This window comes from Diceros bicornis, chromosome 34, assembly GCF_020826845.1.
Source record: "Diceros bicornis minor isolate mBicDic1 chromosome 34, mDicBic1.mat.cur, whole genome shotgun sequence".
Lineage (NCBI taxonomy): Eukaryota > Metazoa > Chordata > Mammalia > Perissodactyla > Rhinocerotidae > Diceros > Diceros bicornis.
The window spans coordinates 7,831,087-7,851,087 of record NC_080773.1 but is presented as its reverse complement, the minus strand read 5'-3'; the positions used below and the strand labels follow the sequence as shown (position 1 = coordinate 7,851,087).

General features: G+C 39.3%; 1 protein-coding gene across 1 annotated transcript in view; it reads left to right on the top strand.

Annotated features, from left to right (window-relative positions):
- Positions 1 to 277: 277 nt before the first annotated feature.
- The window catches only part of LOC131397950 (zinc finger protein 91-like), a 60,158-nt gene continuing 40,434 nt past the window's right edge, over positions 278 to 20,001 (top strand). The window contains exons 1-5 of the mRNA XM_058531048.1: positions 278 to 361; positions 7,710 to 7,795; positions 9,162 to 9,288; positions 10,363 to 10,455; positions 18,333 to 19,684. Coding sequence (XP_058387031.1) covers positions 7,787 to 7,795; positions 9,162 to 9,288; positions 10,363 to 10,455; positions 18,333 to 19,684 — 1,581 coding nt within the window. The 5' untranslated portion in view covers positions 278 to 361; positions 7,710 to 7,786. The remainder of the gene's footprint in view (positions 362 to 7,709; positions 7,796 to 9,161; positions 9,289 to 10,362; positions 10,456 to 18,332; positions 19,685 to 20,001) is intronic.

Below are 20,001 nucleotides of genomic sequence, written 5' to 3'. Positions count from 1 at the left end.
CACAGCGCCGTCCGTGGTCACAGGACTCCCCAGACGGCCCCACGGAGAGTCACATTTACGCCCATCCCGCTTTAATGCTCCTGCCCCGCCCCGCTCCAGGTCCTGCCGGGACTTTCTGGGGACAAAAGGCCGGGAACCCCGCCCTGACCGGAGCTAGACTGGATCCCGGCGCACTCTACTAGCCGGCGGGACTGACGTTCCGCCTCTTGGAGCTGGCCGCGCCTGCGCCCTCGGCGCGTGCAACCAGAGCTCCCAGTGACCCCCGCGCGCGACCCGTTAGGCCCCGGAGACTGTGGGTTTGACTGGGCCGCGGGGCCCTCGCTTCCGCTGGGCATCACCGCGAGACCGGTTCGGCGCCCAGGTGAGCAGTCCGGGCTCGGAGCGTTGGTTCCGGCCGTCTGTCGGAAAAGCGTTGCGGCCCGGGGATGAGGAGAAGGAAGGGAGGCGCTGCAGCACCGCAGAGCGTCGGGACCCCGCGCCTCAGGCCCGAGAGTGCGCGAGAGCGGCGGTGGGGCAGCCGTGTGCGGCTGTGTGTCTGTGGGCGTGACGGGGCTGGGGCGTGGCATCGGGACTGTGCGGTTGTGAGGCCCGGACTAGTGGGTGATGGCGTTTGTGAGACTCAGGTGGGTGCAGAGCCTCTAGCGTGAGCGCAGGTTGCCGTGGCCGCGAACTGTGTGACTCCGACCCTGGCGTCACAGCTGAGCCTTCTGCCCTCAGCCGCACGGGCCCAGCCGCGGAGTGGGCCCGCAGTGGGACATCCGAGCGCCAGAGTCAAGACCCCCAGCGCCGAGGCTCAGACCCGAGCTCGGGACCGGAGAGTTAGACGTGGACGTGCCCGGGCTGGCTCCTCGGAGCCCTCCCAGCGCACGCCGTCCTCGGGCGCGGACACGCGGCCTCGCTCGCACGCTTACGCCGCCGAGGGGTCCCACTGCAGGTTCCAGACCATCGAGTTCCCGCCGGGACACTGCTGTGCAGTCCGCTTCCCGTCCCGCACCTCCGCGCCCCTGGCCTTTCCCCAGTGCTGGGAGGGGTCAGCAGTACTCTCCCCCTCTTCCTGCGCTCTGGACGTGGCGGGGGCGGGGGGGGGACAGGTGTGGGGGGGGGGACAGGTGTGGGCGGGGCGTGCCCTGCTTGAGCCAGGCTGGGCTGGGCTCCAAGACAGCCCTGTTGTCCTAAGATCCGCTTCTTCCCCATCTTGTCATACTGGACGAGAAGGGCCCTGAGGAGGAGCAGGAATGAGTTACTGTGGCCCATCTTGAGGGTCAGGGTCAAGGCGAGTGGGTATTTCCTCTGGTTCTGTGAAATGCGTTTTTATTTTTTAGGACATGGGACCGTTTGCCTCCTCCTCCTTAAATGGCCTGTCCGTTGAATTATTACCTACGCCCTCTCCCTGGTGCCTATGTGCACATGTCCATTTGGCAGACACTTCCCATTCTTCTGTGAGCTTTCTTTTTATAACTATGTGTAAAGCTCTTGGAACAGTGCCTGATACTTCGTAAGTACTTAGTAAACATTAACTATTTGTTGTTATGTGGTGGTTTTCAGAGATTTCCCATCCGCTTCCAATAGAGGAAGAGAAATGAAAATACCATGCTAGTTGTGATGGGCACTTTTTTTAAAAAAATGAGAAGTTCAAATGGTCTAGATAAGTTTTTTTTTTTATTGAGGTAACATTGGTTTATAACATTATATAAATTTCAAGTGTACATCGTTATATTTCGACTTCTGTATAGACTGCATCGTGTTCACCACCAAAAGTCTAGTTGCCATCTGTCACTGTACATATTTGCCCCTTTACCCCTTTTGCCTTCCTCCCAGCCTCCTTCCCCTCTGGTAACTACCAGTCTATTCTCCATATCTGTGTGCTTGTTTCTTGTTGTTTTTATCTTCCACATATGAGTGAAATCATATGACTTATTTCACTTAGCATAATACCCTCAAGGTCCATCCGTGTTGTCACAAATGGCAGGATTTCATCTTTTTTATGGCTGAATAGTATTCCATCATATATATGTATACCACATCTTCTTTATTCATTCATCTGTTGATGGGCACTTAGGTTGTTTCCAAGTCTTGGTTGTTCTGAATAATGCTACAATGAACGTAGGGTTGCATATATCTTTTTAAATTACTGTTTTTGTGTTCTTTGGGTAAATACCCAGAAGTGGAATAGCTGGATCATATGGTAGTTCTATTTTTAATTTTTTGAGGAATCTCCATATTGTTTTCCATAGTGCCTGCACCAGTTTACATTCCCACCAGCAGTATACAAGGGTTCCCTTTTCTCCACATCCTCCTCAACACTTGTTATTTCTTGGCTTTTTAATAATAGCCATTCTGATGGGCATGAAGTGATATCTCATTGTGGTCTTGATTTATATTTCCCTGATAATTAGTGATGTTGAACATCTTTTCATATGCCTGTTGGCCATCTGTCTATCTTCTTTGAAAAAATGTTCAGATCCTCTGCCCATTTTTTTTTTTTTGTGAGGAAGATCAGCCCTGAGCTAACATCCATGCCAGTCCTCCTCCTTTTGCTGAAGAGGACTGGACCTGAGCTAACATCCGAGCTGAGCTTCCTCCACTTTATGTGGCACGCCGCCACAGCATGGCCTGACAAGCGGTGCGTTGTGTGCTCTTGGGATCCGAACCCCGGGCCACCAGCAGCGCAGCGCGTGCACTTAACTGCTAAGCCACGGGGCCGGCCCCCTCTGCCCATTTTTCAATTGGGTTGTTTGTTTTTTTGTTGTTGGGTTGTATGAGTTCTTTATATATTTTGGATATATTTTTTTTTCTTATAATTTTATTTATTTATTTATTTTCCCCCAAAGCCCCACTAGATAGTTGTATGTCATAGCTGCACATCCTTCTAGTTGCTGTATGTGGGACGCGGCCTCAGCATGGCCAGAGAAGCGGTGCGTTGGTGCGCGCCCGGGATCCGAACCTCGGGCCACCAGCAGCAGAGCGCACACACTTAACCGCTAAGCCACGGGGCCGGCCCTATATTTTGGATATTAAGGAATTCTTAAACAAAGGTAATTTAAACCCATTTGGGGCTTTCAGGGAACCAGAAACCCCTTGAAATTATGAGAAAAATTGTTGTAAATATTTCTTAATATACCATTGTTCTGGGGAGGAAGTCCATAATTTAAGGAGATTATCAAACATGACCCAAAAAGATTCAGATCCGCTCGCCTAGAATCAAAGACTGTAATATCTGAGAATGTTCTTTGGGATAACTTATATAAAATTAGTGTCTTACAATGGGAAATTATTAAATAAATCACAATCCATCCATGTGATGCAATTTTATGCCATTGGTATTATGCGAATCATGAGAAGGAAAAAAAGTAGATGATCGATTTTAAGCAAGGGGTTTGTAAGACATTTTGTGAAGATTATATCTAATATGAAATTTTAATTATTCAGTAGAGAAAGGCAGAGATAAAGCATCTATTTGTACCAAATACTGTTCTGTATAGTTTGGAGTAATTTGGGAATGCTGCTTACTTTGATTGTGTTCAGGCACAGAAGAAAAATAGTGAAGGAAGCTCGTTGTTTTTGATGAAGAACAGTAAAAGAATTGATGAATGTTATTTATTTCTGCCATGCCAGGGTTTTTTTTTGTGGAACCCCCTCATGTTACAGGCCTATAGCCTCACATTTCTGTTAACAACTAGAAGATACTCCCTCTCCCCAACTCTGTTTTTTGTTTTATTTGTATGGAAATAGTTTAATTTTTGTTTTTGATAATAGAATTAATGCAGGTTTATTGTAAAAAGAAAAAAAAATACAGAGACCTTATAAGGAACTTATAAAGAAGAAAATTTTAATTGCCCATCGATTGTCCCACCATCGAGAGTTAATGAATATTACTATTTTGATGATTGTTTTTCCAGATATTTTTCTGTGCACTTGTGTACATATGTTTGCTTTGCAAAATAGAATCACAAAAATTGATTATTTAAGGTGATAAAAACTACCCAACGCTTTGAAAAAGAAATCCAGTACAGTCATAAGATTTATTATATTGTTATGCCTGTACAGAGTAAAGGGAAGTGCAGTTGTTCCCCTCTAATTTGAAAAACACTTCAAGAATTTACACCTTTTAGGATTATGGAGACATTGATTAAAACAATTACCAGAGCAACAAATTATTAAGATATCCCTTCAGAAATAGAGACTTTTTTTTAGTGGTTTAAGGTTACTCCTAATTACAGATTTATAATAACAGGGGAAAAAAGTGGTAGTAGTGACATATTCAGACATTATACAGAAGAACTTGAAACGTTTGTAATGTGTTCAGTATGCCACCTTATCAAATCAAATTTCTTGAGTTTTATGATGCTAAATGGTGTCTCCTTGCAGCTGCTAGGGATGGAGAGCAAGAGAGGCCTTGCTCTACTGCTTGCTTCTTGATTTTTGTGAATCTTTTTTTTTTTTTAAGATTATTTATTTATAAGATTATTTATTTATTTATTTTTCCCCCCAAAGCTCCAATAGATAGTTGTATGTCATAGCTGCACATCCTACTAGTTGCTGTATGTGGGACGCAGCCTCAGCATGGCCAGAGAAGCAGTGCGTCGGTGCACACCCGGGATCCGAACCCAGGCCGCCAGCAGCGGAGCGCACGCACTTAACCGCTAAGCCACGGGGCGGCCCTCTTGATTTTTGTGAATCTATTTTACTAACATTATTAAGAAAAATTACATTCTCAAGCCTAGTTCTAAAATTTATTAATATTGTAAGAAAGAGCAGTCCTGAAAATCTCAAAAAATTTACTATAAGGAAAAAAGAGAAAGGGCATCCTCATATTAAAATTATTAAAGAAAATTATTAAAGAAAATTTATCAAAAATTTTTAAATTTTTTAATTAAAAATTATTTAATATTTTATTTAATAAATGGAATAAGGAGCATGTGATTTATTTTATTTTATTTAGTGCTTATAATAAGCCATTTTAAGTGCTTTATATGTATTATATTATTTAACCTCCATAACAGCCCTATAAGATAGATAATGTTATTATTCTCTAGTTTAATCTATGAGGAAACAGAGGCACTGAAAATTAAGTAACATGTCCAAAGTCTCCTAGTTGATAACTGTCAGAGCTTTGATTCATATCCTGGATCCTGACAACAAAGCCTGTATTCTTCATATATGAACCACTTTCCAAAATTGTGCATATTCTTTTTAGTCTACCTGCCGTACTTGGTAATTTATCGTGGATATCATGGATACCAGTATCATTATTATTAATAATTACATAATATGCCTTCATATAGTGAAACATAATTTATTTAGCTTGTTGCCCACAGTTAGGTATTCTGACTTTTGGTTATAAGTTATTCTCTGATGAACTTCCTTGCATATGTCTCTTTGTGTACTTCTACAAATATTTCAGAAGGATAAATTCCTAGAAATGGAATTTCTAGGTTGAATTATCAGACATTTATAGAGTACTCACAATATGCCAGATCCTGTGCTAGTGCTTGGGGAAAGTACAGTACTAAAGTACTAAAATGACGTGTTGCTATCCTTAAGTTGCTTATTATCTATTGAGGTAGATAAACCTCTGCAGGAATAAGACTAAGACAAGTGTGATAAAGGTCATTGAAACAGTCAGATGGCATGGCTTGGGAGTTCCTGGGAAGGAGACGTCTCTGATTATAGCAAGCACTGTCAGGTTGTGACCAAATAATACCACACCCTTCGGATTTCTGTGGAGGTAAATGGATTTTATGAAATAAGCTTTATGCCTCACAGTTGTTATTCTCATGATGTTGATGCAAAGTGAGACCAACAGGGCAAGAAGCTTCAGTAGCTCTTTGGAGGACATCATGGCTAAAATGACTGGTTCAGAAGCAAGATAAATGCATCAGTCAAGAAGCTATGAGAGGCAGCAGCAGTGAAACAAGGCGTTAGTTGGGGATGTTTAACCATTCTTTTCTTGACAAAACTCCAAGGTACATGAACAACTTACAAATCATAGAGTTTGTTCAGATATGGGGAGCTGAAATGAAAAACACAGCAGCTTTTTTCTCCAAGTTCAAGGGATGACTGCTCTAAAAAGTGAGTCTCTTTCACCTATATGAAGAAAAGCTTCCTGTTTGCAAAATTTAAAAAATATATTTCCAAAGTGTATATCACCATATAAAATTATGAAGTAAATACAAGCAAAAAGAAGAAAATTAAGATCACAATGTTGAAATAAGCAACCTTTGCAGATTTTTTTCTATCTGTTGATGCCTGTTAGTGCCTCTTTATGCTGATATATATGTATACTTTACCAATATAATCATAATGTCCATTTTATTTTACTTTTCTAAAGACTACATATCTTCAATATTTTGTATGTCCTCATATATTTTCTAAACCTTAGCGTTTAGTGATTACTCTGCACATACACAAATATGTATATGCATACAGTTATTTATGCCCTGCCATAACAGGATCACACTACTCACAACCATTATTACCTACATTCTTCACTCAACACGTAGCAAACATATTTCCATCTTTCCGGTTAAAGATCTACGTCATCATTTTTAAATGGCAAGTTTTTTCACTCTATGGATGCTTTATAATTTATTTAATCTATTTCCTACCGAAGGACATTGAGGTTCTTTCCAGCTTTTTTCATTATGAGTAATGTCTGTCAGCACAGTCTTACATCTTTGTCTACATAAACAATTATTTTCTTTAATCCCAAAAATAGAATTTCTGAGTCAAAGGGTTTAAGTGCATGGTTTAAATGCTGCTTGTATGTGCTTTTAAATTTACAAAGTCTGCAGGTTAGAATATTCATTTCCTCACAAACTGGTTAATATGGGCATCAGTACTCAAAGTGAGATTTAATATCCTTTGGTGATTCGATGTGTTATTTCTATTTGTTAGTGAGTCATGCATGCTCATGTTTCTCTTATTGGAGCAAGAGATTCGTGGCTTCAGAGGCAAGAGCTGGAGCTGAATGACAGCTGACTTTGTGGTTAGAAAAATAAGGAGTCCAGATGCAGCTTTGCTATTTACTAACTGAATTTCTGCAAGTGATTTCAGCTCTTTTAGCATGAATTTTCTGATCCAGTGCATAGATAGGGTAATTATTATTCTACATAGCAATCCTGAGGATACAGTTACTGTATATAAAATAGGCATCACATGAAAATTCTTGATATATAGATATGTGTTACCATCTGCCTGTTGAGAGCATGAATCCACACTTCTTTAGACTAGGTTGTAAGAAAGAGAATGGCAAATGAAAGTCATTTTGGAAAGCAATGTGGATGATTCTAATTGAAAATGGTTGAAGAGCCCACAAGATTCTGGAAGTTATTATTACGGCTGCAGGCAGGCAGGGCTGCCAGTGCAGCAGTTTTGCAGTGGTAATGGCTGCCAGAGTTGGTCCTTATGAATTTCTCTCTTTGTATCTGATGAATCCAAGCAGGCCTGTGAGAATTTCTTTGAAAGAAATCCTGTTTAGATGATGTGGCCTCTTACTAGCCCTGAAATTTACAAGTAGGGATTAGATTTGTCAAGATTCCCTCAAATCTTTCTCAGTGTGTGTGCGCGCGCATGCGTGTGTGTGTGTGTGTGTGTGTGTGTGTGTGTGTTGTGGGGAGGTCAAGGGAGGGGAAAGGACATATTAGCTCGAGTCATTTTGGGAGTTCTGAGGCCTATCTGATCTCATGGCCTCCTTTTCTGCCCCCTAGCATTGGCCTCTGTGAACTCTGCTTCTCCATGCAAGAAAACCCCAAGGAGGACTGACCAGTTCTTGAATTTCTAAACCATGGCCCATGTAAGTTACTCTGTCTTTCTCCTGGAAATACTGTCATGTTAAGATCCTATGAACATTTCTCTATCCTGAAACTTTCTATGTATCAGAGCCACATCTAATAACCTTCTCCCCGTTCCTCCAAATCCAGTGAGGGATGAGGCTAAATGGAACAATGCCTATCCTATGAGTCCTCTTTTTTCTGGTCTTTGTTCACATATTCATTGAACAAATCATTCAGCATCTTTCATATGTGCTCAGTCTTTTGCTAAGAGATGCAGTGAAACAGAAATGAAATCCCTTGAGAGAGATGTTTGGCCATTTTGTGAGTTGATGAGAGAGGATGGGATCATTTGACTACTCGTGGGAAAACTCTGAACTTTTCTGGACTTGAGTTTTCCAAGTATATAAGGTAAGATTTGCTGTTGGTTGGCCTCAGCCTCAGTGTATGGTGAGATCTCATGCTCTGTGAGGCTTTTAGGACTGGGTAGGGATGTGGTTGGGTGTTGCATGCAGAGAGATCAGGGATCTTCTCCTGGAATCCCTAAGAGTTATCCACCAGGAGCAGGGTTCCATTTGTAGGTGAACAGGATGTGCTGGTCTAGAATGACATCTTTGTGATTCTGGATCACCAGTATCCAGAATCTACATCAGTATGCTCCATCTCAGGATCAAGGAATGCATACAGTGAGGGATGGAAAATGATAGCCAGTAAGAAGATCATGCAGATACATAATAGTTGTAGACCCTCAGAATTGAGGAGGACCTTAAATATTTTATATAGACCCAAAATATTTAAGTATAGAAGAGTGACTAAGTCTCATATGTCCATTGCATAGACTGTTATACAACCAGTTTTTTTTTGAAGTTCATTAAAGAATCTCATAAATGGGAAAATGCTTGTGATATGATCTGATTCAATGATGAACTTGGAAGAAATTCTTTAATTGTATTCAGATCCTTTTCTAACATAGATGTATTATAGGGAAACTTGTTTTAAAATCTGTTCTATAAGGGGAAAGGGTGGAAGAACTCACACTTCTTGAGAATTTATGAGGGAGGTATGTAGCAGGCAGAAGGTTTATATAAGGTATTTCAGTTAATTGGAAAACTCATTGTTTTTTTCTCTTTCCCACACATGTTTGGATAATTAAGATATGCCAGAGTACACAAGAGGCTATCTCTGTAGCAGCAGGATCCCTCAAGAGAACACATAGGCATGCTGCTTAGGGCACGCTCTTTTCCTAACTCACTACGTTGCAGGCTTCCAGCCCAAGCCTGTTTGCTTGCCATATGGTCTGTTTCCTTAGTATCTCTTCCATCTTTTCTCCTTCCATCTTAAAACGAATTTTCTTGAATTTTAATTGTATTATACGGTTTGTCATTTCAGGGATCAGTGATGTTCAGTGATGTGTCCATAGTCTTCTCTCAGGAGGAGTGGGAATACCTGGACTTGGAACAGAGGGACTTGTACAGAGATGTAATGTTGGAGAACTACAGCAACTTGGTCTCATTGGGTAAAGTCATCTGCCTCTCGTAATTTAGACTCTGTTCTCTGTAGTATCAGCTTTCTTCTCTAGAAATTTCAGGAGTATATTTCAAGAAATTATATGAATTTCTGCTCCCTGTTCTCAAGGGAATGATTTGAGCCTCATTTGTTTGGAAGTGAGCACCTCCATTAAGCGTATTCATCTTCTGTATCCTTAAGTGGCTTTCAGGCCTTCCTTAATGATGAAAGGGCTGGATTTGAAACCTGGGTGATTTACAGCCTTACCAGTGTCAAAGAAATCAGGTTTCATTTTGCGTTTGAACTCAGAATTGCTCTAGGTGTTTTGTTATTTGTTGGTATACCTATAAGGAAAACAGCTACAACCTGTATCTTGGTTTTTCTCTGACTGGTGGTAAGTTGGATCAATGGGATTTATTTACAATTCAAAAGAACTTATTCCTTTTGTTAATAAACAAAGACATTCACTTTTACCTACTTTTATGATTGAATGTTAAAAATCCAAGAACTTTGCATTTAACATTGTATGAATATCCTAAGAAATAACAATAAATGCCTTAGGAAGCTTCTTGTTTTCCTCTCAGCAAAATAACAGTAAAAATAAATAATAGCTAAAAAAAATATGTAGTGCTTAGTATATAATCTAGGCAATGTTGAGATATAGATGTGTATTAATGTAACCTTCACAACAATCATGTAAGATATGTATAATTATTATCACTATTTTATAGATGAGGAAAATAAAGCATAGAGGTGACTTGTCCAAGGTCACACAACTGAGTTGTGGCAGAGGCAGGATCTGAACCCAGGCAGTCTGAGCTCTCAACCACTGTTGCCTCTCAAGAAGGAGTACTTGTATGAATATAAATTAAAATAAGACCTTTTCCCTCCCTCTCTAATCTCTGTTTATTATGTAACCTTAATGTGAATGTTTCTTAACCATCTTGCCCTTTTTTGTTCTAAAGGCCTTGTCAATTACCATTTGACCAATAGTTTATTAAAACTTTAACCAAGACTGAATCAAAGTTGTTTCAAATTTATTTTTTATTTCTATATCACCTTACATTTCTTTTCTTCTAACCAGGACGCTTCATTTCTAAACCAGATGTAATTTCCTTATTGGAGCAAGGAAAAGAGCCCTGGAAAGTTGTGAGGAAAGGAAGACGACGATATCCAGGTGAGTGAGGGCCAGTCGTGCAGGAGGAAGCCATCATCAGAGGAAACCGCCCAGCTACTTAGGCAAGAGGCACACCCTTCTGATGTTGTTTAGAAAGCCCTCTATAAAGGTCCATGGCCTGAGGAGAAAAAGTCTGAGACCTGGGGAGCAAATCCAGATCATAGTTGGGGGTACTAACAGAACTACTTCTTTATCCCATTTACCATTCTTCCTTTTTTTTTGTTGTTCTCTCCACTTTTCCCTCCCTTTGAAGGGGGCATGGGGTGGAGAAGTGCTCCCTTTGTTGCTGTTGACAGCCATTCTATCTGTATTTTGATTCAGTTGCTTTCTTCTTTTGCTTTTATAGATAGACAGATAGTTAGCCCAACCCCTGAGCTGGACATTATGCTAGACACTATTGATACAGTGGTAAATAAAACCAATAGAAAAAAAAAAAAAAACAAAAAAACAATAGAGTATCTGTCCCCATGGAATTTACCTCATAATAAGAGAAACATAGTAACTGTAAATAAATAGAAAATATAATGTCAGGTAATAAGAGAGAGCTATGAAGAAAAGTGAGCAGAGTAAGGGAATAGAGAATGGGGTGGGATGGGAAGGCTGTTTTAGTTATGGTCAGAGAAGCCTTTTTTTCCTAACTTTCTCATAAATTTTTAAGTGGGAAATAAAAGACCACACAGAAAAATATGCTTGACATTGTAATAATATATGTTTTATCAACAATTAAGTTTCATATGAATTACTCTAGAAGACAGATCCTTGGATTCTTATTTGCCTTTTTCCGTGTATGTATATATGGAAATGTGATAGACTATAGGAAGAAGGATCCCTTGGTTTAGCTTCTACCCCTGTGCTATTTTCATCTCTTTTTGAACCTCTTGTTAAAAAAAGATCCTTAAAATTCTTTATATAGAGATATATGTTATCATTTCGTATTTTGCTCTTTGTATATTCTTAAGTCTGGCTGAGGAGACTCATTTTAGGCTAAAAGTTCTTATTTTGTAACAATAGGGCCATTTTAATGCCCACGCTATTTATAATCTTATATCTCCTGACTCGTTTTCTACCAAAGGAAAGAAAAACATGCCTTTTTTTCCCAATCCTAACTTATTTTCTTATTTACATTTAGGTAATTAAATGAAATTTACAACTATTAGTAGTAAAAAACAAAACAAAATGCAGAGGTTCCAAGTGAATAAGAAAATATCAGTTTAGTCTGTAAACATTTAGCCATAATAACAATTGTTGACTCAAAGTTAGATGTCTTAAATAAGATCATTCATTTTTTTTTCTTTTCTTCCTTTGTTTCTTTCTTCAAGTTTTATTGAAGTATAACATGCATACAGAAGAGTGGACCAACGAAGGAAAGTTTTTTTGAGGAAGTAATATTTGAGGGGAGACGTGAAGGGCTCAAGCCATGTGACTTTCTAGGGGAAGAACATTCTGAACAGATAGAAAAGACCTAAAGAGGAAGTTACCTTTGCATGTTTGAGAAATAGCAAGAACGCCGTTATGGCTAGAACAGGGAAGGAGAAGGGAAAGTAACAAGAGATGAGATCAGAGTCAGGCAAGGGCCAGATAATATAATCATTAAGAGAAATTGGAAACTATGGTCTGCTTTATGTTCTAAAATGATCCCTCTGGTTGAGTACAGAAGCAGGAATGACGGGTATGGAGGCAATTTCACCTGTTCAGACTAGAGGTAATGGTGGTGTGGATAAGAAAGGCAATGGTAGGAGATAGTAAGAAGCTGATAGACTTGTGATATGTATGAAGGTAGTGCCAAAAAGAACATGCCTATGGGATTATAAGTGGAGTAAGTGGGAAAGAGTAAAATCAGAGGAGGAGCTAAGGGTGTTAGCTTGAACAGCTGGGTGAATGGAAGCACAGTTTACTGAGGTGGGGAAGATAGAGCAGGTTGGAAGGTCGACATTAAGAGTTTCTGTTTTGAATATTTTAAGTTTGAGATGTGTATTATTCTTCCAGTTTGAGATGTTGAGTAGGCAGCTGAATATGTACACCTGGAGTCAGGGAGAAATTATGGCCTGATATACACCTGGGTGTCTTTACTTTATGGTTGAAATTGAAATCCATGGGTCTGAATGTCATCATCTGAAGAAGGCAGGCAGACAGAAGAAAGCCGATAGGCGAACTCCATCAGACGGGCACTCCACCATTTAGACCTTTGAAAGAGGGGGCAGCAAAGGAGATGGAGAAGGAGCAGGCACTGATATAAAATGAAAACAAAAGAAAATGTTTCAGGTGGGAGGGATAGAGAACGAGGACTGAGACTTGACCCCAGGTTCTGGCAAATGGAGAATGCTGGTGACCTTGTCAAGAGTGATTTTAGTGGAGTCAGGGTGAAAACGTGATTGGAATGACTTAATGAGAAAAGAGTAGATGAGGCAGGGATGAGAATGAGTATAAGACAACTCTTTGAAGGAATTATGTATGAAGGGAAGCTGGGAAATAGAGTTTATTGTTACCCTGGGGATATGGGTTATAAGCAGTGTATTTTATGATACGAAATATTAGAGCATGTTTGTGTGCTTAGGGGAATGATTCTCTAGGTAGGGAAAATTGATGCAATAGAGAGACTTTGTGGGAGCAGTGTCTTTGAGGTTGAGTTGGAGGAAGAGGATAGGATCCAGGGAACAAGAGGGAATAAAAGAGAAAACAGGGCCGGCCCCGTGGCTTAGCGGTTAAGTGCGCGCACTCTGATGCTGGCGGCCTGGGTTCAGATCCCGGGCGCGCACCGACGTACCGCTTCTCCGGCCATGCTGAGGCCGCATCCCACATACAGCAACTAGAAGGATGTGCAGCTATGACATACAACTATCTACTGGGGCTTTGGGGGAAAAAATAAATAAATAAAATTATTAAAAAAGAAAACAATGTAATTATGAATGCAGGTAGGTTGGTCAGTGTGGTGGAGAGGACAGAATATTCTTCTAATGTTGCTATTTTCTCAGTGAAATAAGAAAGATGATGATGAATAGAACATGAAGATTGTTCAAGATTAGCATTCAGTATGGACTTATTCAGGATGTGATTAAAATTGGTTCTCAGAAGTACAGTTCCTTGGATGTCAAGTTTTATTATTTTCAGATCTTTGTACACTGTCCCCAGTGTTGAAATGCAAATAGGACTTCCTTGGAACCAAATCTTCTATATCCCGGACCTTCTTGTATCAACAAAGCAGGGTGGTTAAAAATAAAATGCCCAGGGGCCTGCCCAGTGGCGTAGTGGTTAAGTACACGTGCTCCGCTGCTGGTGGCCCAGGTTCGGATCCCCGGCAGTACACTGATACACCGCTTGTCAAGCCATGCTGTGGCGGCATCCCATATAAAGTGGAGGAAGACAGCCCTGGATGTTAGCCCAGGGCCAGTCTTCCTCAGCAAAAAGAGGAGGATTGGCATGGATGTTAGCTCAGGGCTGATATTCCTCACAAAAAAAAAATAATAATAAAATAAAATGCAATGCCCAAACAGACTAAGTAATAAGTCCGGGTGATTTATGTGACATTTTTCATTCAATTAAAGCTGGTTCTCTTTAAAGGGGGAACTGCCTTTATGTTTTTATATTTATGTATTTTTAGCTAATTAAAGAAAAGACATATTTTTCTATATTCTCATCAGCAATCTTTAATAACATAGAAATCCTTTGATCCAATCCGTTGGTAGTTGGTCTATTAATTCGTAAAAATGTGTTAGATATTTTATGTACATACCATAAAAGTATTAACTCTCAACATTAAAATGTATGCCAATACTTTTGATATGTATCCAAGCCTTCCTTTTTATTGTCTCGTATTTAATTTTTCATCTAAACCACATACATAAAGCATAGTCTATTATTTCTAGTTTTAAATTTTTTTAAGTAGAACAAGAACCAGACTTGCAATATGAGTGCAGAACCCTTCTTGTTATGTTTTCCCCCGTCTTTTACTATTATCCTTCCCACACTAGATGTTTGACCACCGTGATTTTTAACAATGTGTATTTATGACCAGTTTTTCCAGAGTGTTCCATTTCATTTTCATAGAATCAGTCTCTTCTCTTAGTTACTTATGAGTTTACATATTATTTAATTAAATTAGGTACTTTCAGGGAAAAAGTGAAACTGGCTTAAACTTGTTTGGAACAAACACAGTTAACTCTTGTGAGGCAGGAGAGCTTTGTCAACTTGTCCTGTGGATGTGGCTATATCCCCAAGACTTGACTAGCCACTAGCATGTCTCTCATGCCCTAGCCTCCATGTCTATTGCTTACTCTGGTGGCAGACAAATAGTTGCTGCCTGGCCTAAGGGAAATAATTTGCAGGATTCAGTATACCTGGCCACTTTGAACACAGTATTTACTCTGTTGTTAGCTATTGTGTCCGTACCTGCTCAACTTCTCAGCGTGAACACCCCTGGTAGGCCACTCTCGCCTTATGCAGAGTAATCTCCCTTTTGTGATTCAGTATATGATTTCTTTAGAAAATCTAATGCCAAATGCTTCATGAGTGTTTTAGAGTTTTCCTCATAAAGGTTACATATATATTTTAAGTTTGCTTTTTGTTACTGTCTTGACTGGGATCTTTTTTCTCCCTTATATTTTATTGTTAAATATGTATGTAAAGGCTATTAGTTTTTGTATTTTGAATTTATGTCCTATTAACTTAATTCTGTTACCATTTATATTATTTAAACCTCTTAAGTTTTCCAATTATACAGTCATATGGAAATAGTTTTACCTCCTTTTCAATTCTTCTACCTCTGATTTCTTTCTAATATTTAAGTGTGTTGACTAATAAGCTGCCTTTTTGTGTTAAGATTATATATTTTTTCATTTTAGGGAAAGGATCATTCCTGTTTTATGGAGCTGTTTTTTTAAAATCAGGAATGGTTCGTTTTTCACTTGTCTTTTCAGCATCTTTGGAGTTGATATGTCATTTTTTCCCCCCTCCTCTGCTCTGTTAATATGTTGAGTTATCTTAATAGATTTTCCCATATTGGACCACTTTAACATTCTTTGAATAAATAACACTGGGTCTTTCAGTGTACTGTTTTATTAGATGTTGACAGTTTTTATATCAGTTTTCAGGAAATTAGTATATAGTTTTCTTTTTATGAACAATCTTTATTTAGCACGATATTACTTCATGAAAATAGTTTGGAAGTCCTCCTTTTTATTAGTTCTCAGTCTAAGTAGAATTTGGATGGCCTTTTCTTTAAAGCTTTAATAACCTTTTTAAAGCCTTTTTCCTGAGAGAAGGAGATGGTAAGTCTGACCACATTGTCTATTTGCTCTATGGAAATTAGTCTATTATACAGGATATCTCTTCTATGGTCAGTTTTGGTAAATTATATTTACCTAGAAAATTATTCATTTTAAAGAGTCTGTTTTTGCTTTATGGGTTAGTTCTTTTTTCCTGTTTTCTAACTAATATAATTATGCTTTTATATCAGTTAATTTCTTCCTTCTGCTTTGCTTCAGTTTATTCTTTTTCTAATTTGTTTTTTTTTATGAGGAAGATTGGCCCTGAGCTAACATCGGTTACCAATCTTCCTCTTTTTGCGGAGGAAGGTTAGCCCTGAGCTAACATCTGTGCCAGTCTTCCTCTATTTTGTGTATAGGATGCCACCACAGCATGGCTTGATGAGCGGTGCGTAGGTCCACACCTGGGATCCAAACCCACAAACCCTGGGCCACCGAAGGGGAGCACGTGAACTGAACCATTGTGCCACTGGGCCAGCCCCTGATTTTAATTTTTTTATACAGACTATATTATAATTGAAAACATCATCCTTTTTCTCTCTCATACACAACTCATTCAGCACTTAAATTTTCCTCTGGCTTTTTCTCCTACTAGCTTACCATCCTCTGGTCTATGTGACCTTTGTTAGCAAGTTCTTCACAATGAACTGCAAGACCCTTCATCTCTATTAGTGAATTCTTTACATTTCACATCTTTTTTTTTAACTAAGGATTTCATAAGAACTTCAATAAGGTATAAACTTATTTCCCTGTCTGAAAATTCACTGGGACACATTTCTAGAAAATATAGGAATGGCCTTGCCCCTGAGGGGAGGGAAGGGAGAAGACCTGAGCAAGAGGATGAAAGAACAGAACCAGCTGAGCATTTGTAAAATGGATCAGTGATAGGATAGGTTGAAAGGGAGATTCAATAAGTAGATCTCCTCAGTACCTTGTTATGATATGGAGACAAAGAAAAAGTAACCCTTAGCTATTTGAAGGAGGGAATGGGCAGTGCAGAGAATACTGCATAGATAAGGTATAAGCAGTGGAAGGATGCATAGTAATAGATAACCACCACTGTCAATTTATATATTTAGCTGGGCTAGCTTGCATGAATAAAGGGAGTATTTAATCATTGTAGTAAGGTCTGAGAGATTAGAGGCAGAGAAATATATTCAGAATAAGTATATAACTGTGGGAATTAAATGAGTGAAACCTGTTATATGCTATGGTTTTATTATTTAATAGAAAGTAAAGTAGAGGGCCGGCCCCGTGGCTTAGCAGTTAAGTGCGTGCACTCCACTACTGGTGGCCCGAGTTCGGATCCTGGGCGCACACCGACGCACCGCTTCTCCGGCCATGCTGAGGCTGCCTCCCACATACAGCAACTAGAAGGATGTACAACTGTGACATACAACTATCTGCTGGGGCTTTGGGGCAAAAAAAAAAAAAAGGAGCAGGATTGGCAATAGATGTTAGCTCAGAGCCAGTCTTCCTCAGCAAAAAGAGGAGGATTAGCATGGATGTTAGCTCAGGGCTGATCTTCCTCACAAAAAAAAAAAAAAGAAAGAAAGAAAAGAAAGTAGAGATTATTTCTTCCCTTGAAGAGGTTTAGGGGTAAGAAAATACGCAGAATAATAATTGGAAAAATTAATAAATATATAATTTCAATATAGATAGACGTTGATCTGTAATATATAACAACAACACAGATATATAATAACAACATGGATTTAGAGACTGTCAGTAGAGTCAGCCTTAAAGGAAGTGACTTTAACCTAAGACCTCAGGATGAGAAGGAGCCAGCCATGCAAAGAGCGCAATCAGAAGATCTGTGGGAGCTAGAGCAGACTGTGAAACATTCTAAGAGGTGAAAGTAAGTTGGGACGTGTTCTAAGATCTGAAAAGCGGCTTCTCTGCTTTTCAGCGGTAGAAAGTAGCAGTAAAAGTGAAATGGTTTGAGGTGTGTTATAGGTAAGCAGAGGCCTTTTTAACCACAGGGAGTTTTATTTTATTCTAAGAATAAAGAGAAATTGTTGAAAAAAGTTAAGTATGAATTCTCAACCTTTCTCCTGCATCAGAATTGTATGGAGAATATTAAATATAGGGCTGCCCAGACTGTAAAATCTGATCCAAGTGGTTTAGGTGATATTTAAACCTTAATATTTGTAACAAGCTCCCTGGTGATTCTGATTCACATCTCAATTTGAGAAGCACTGACAGGGCCGGCCCTGTGGCTTAGCAGTTAAGTACGCGCGCTCCGCTGCTGGCGGCCCGGGTTCGGATCCCGGGTGCGCTCCGACGCACTGCTTGTCCAGCCATGCTGAGGCTGTGTCCCACATACAGCAACTAGAAGGATTTGTAGCTATGACATACAACTATTTGCTGGGGCTTTAGGGGAAAAATAAATAAATAAAATTATGAGAGAACCACTGACATAAAACGTTTACTTTGTCATCAGTCTCACTTTCTTAGATGAACTTGCGTTTTTCCTGGTGTTCCCTTATGTTTGTTTGTTTTCAAATTGTATAACAATACTTTTAGAATTTCATTGGGCATTACTTTGGTTATCTTTTATTTTTATTGTAGAAATTTTACTTCTTTTACAATGTTAGCTCTCTTATTTTCTTTCAGATTTGGAGACCCAGTATGAGACCAGGAAGTTATCTTCAGAAAATGACATTTATGAAATAAACTTATCCCAGTGGAAGATAATGGAAAGAATTAAAAACCATGGCCTTAAGGACCTCATTTTAAAAAATGATTGGGAGTCCAAAAGAAAATTTGAAGGGCAAGAAGGATATTTCGGTCAAGTGAAAATTACATCTCAAAAAGTGTCCTCTTACCAGAAACGCACATCTCTTACTCCGCATCAGAGAATTCATTTTGTTGAGAAACCCTATGAATGTAAGGAATGTGGGAAGGCCTTTAGAGTACGCCAACAACTTACTTTTCATCACAGAATTCATACTGGTGAAAAGCCCTATGAATGTAAGGAATGTGGGATGGCCTTCAGACAAACTGCACACCTTACTCGACATCAGAGACTTCATTCTGGTGAAAAACTGTATGAATGTAAGGAATGTGGAGAATCTTTCATATGTGGCCCAGACCTTAGAGTACATCAGAAAATTCATATTGGTGAGAAGCCCTATGAATGTAAAGAATGTGGGAAGGCCTTCAGAGTGCGTGGACAGCTTACTCTCCATCAGAGGATTCATACTGGTGAGAAACCCTATGTATGTACAGAATGTGGAAAGGCCTTTAGACAATATGCACACCTTACCCGACATCAGAAACTTAATATTGCTGACAAACTCTATGAATGTAAAGAATGTGGGAAGGCCTTTTTGTGTGGCTCTGGCCTAAGAGTACATCACAAACTTCATACTGGTGAGAAACCCTATGAATGTAAGGAATGTGGGAAGGCTTTTAGAGTACGGCAACAGCTAACACTCCACCAGAGAATTCATACTGGTGAGAAACCCTATGAATGTAAGGAATGTGGAAAGACCTTTAGTCGTGGTTATCATCTTATTCTTCATCACAGAATTCATACTGGTGAGAAACCTTATGAATGTAAGGAGTGCTGGAAGGCCTTTAGTCGTTACTCACAACTTATTTCACATCAGAGTATTCATATTGGTGTTAAACCCTATGACTGTAAGGAATGTGGGAAGGCCTTTAGACTACTCTCACAACTTACACAACATCAGAGTATTCATATTGGTGAGAAGCCCTATAAATGTAAGGAATGTGGGAAGGCCTTTAGGTTGCGCCAAAAACTTACTCTACATCAGAGCATTCATACTGGTGAAAAACCCTTTGAATGTAAGGAATGTAGGAAGGCCTTTAGACTTAATTCATCCCTTATTCAACATCTGAGAATTCATTCTGGTGAGAAACCCTATGAATGTAAGGAATGTAAGAAGGCCTTTAGACAACATTCACACCTTACCCATCATCTGAAAATTCATAATGTTAAAATATAAGAAAATCTTTTTGTTCTGTGTTGTAGAACACTCTATGAATGTAGTAAGTAATCTCTTTTGCTTCATACATGTAATTGACTTGGCGTAAGAGGTTTTATATCTTAAAAGAATATGTTAATTTAATATATTCTACCATCACTCAAACCTGATGAACTTCACATTCATTCTAAAAACTAATCCTATTAATATAACAAATGTGGGAAAGACACATTGTCATCTCTATCCCATTACTTTCCTACTTGTGTTATATTGAACAAAGTGATTAACTGCTCTGTGATATAAGTTATTCATTTATAAAATGGTACTATAAT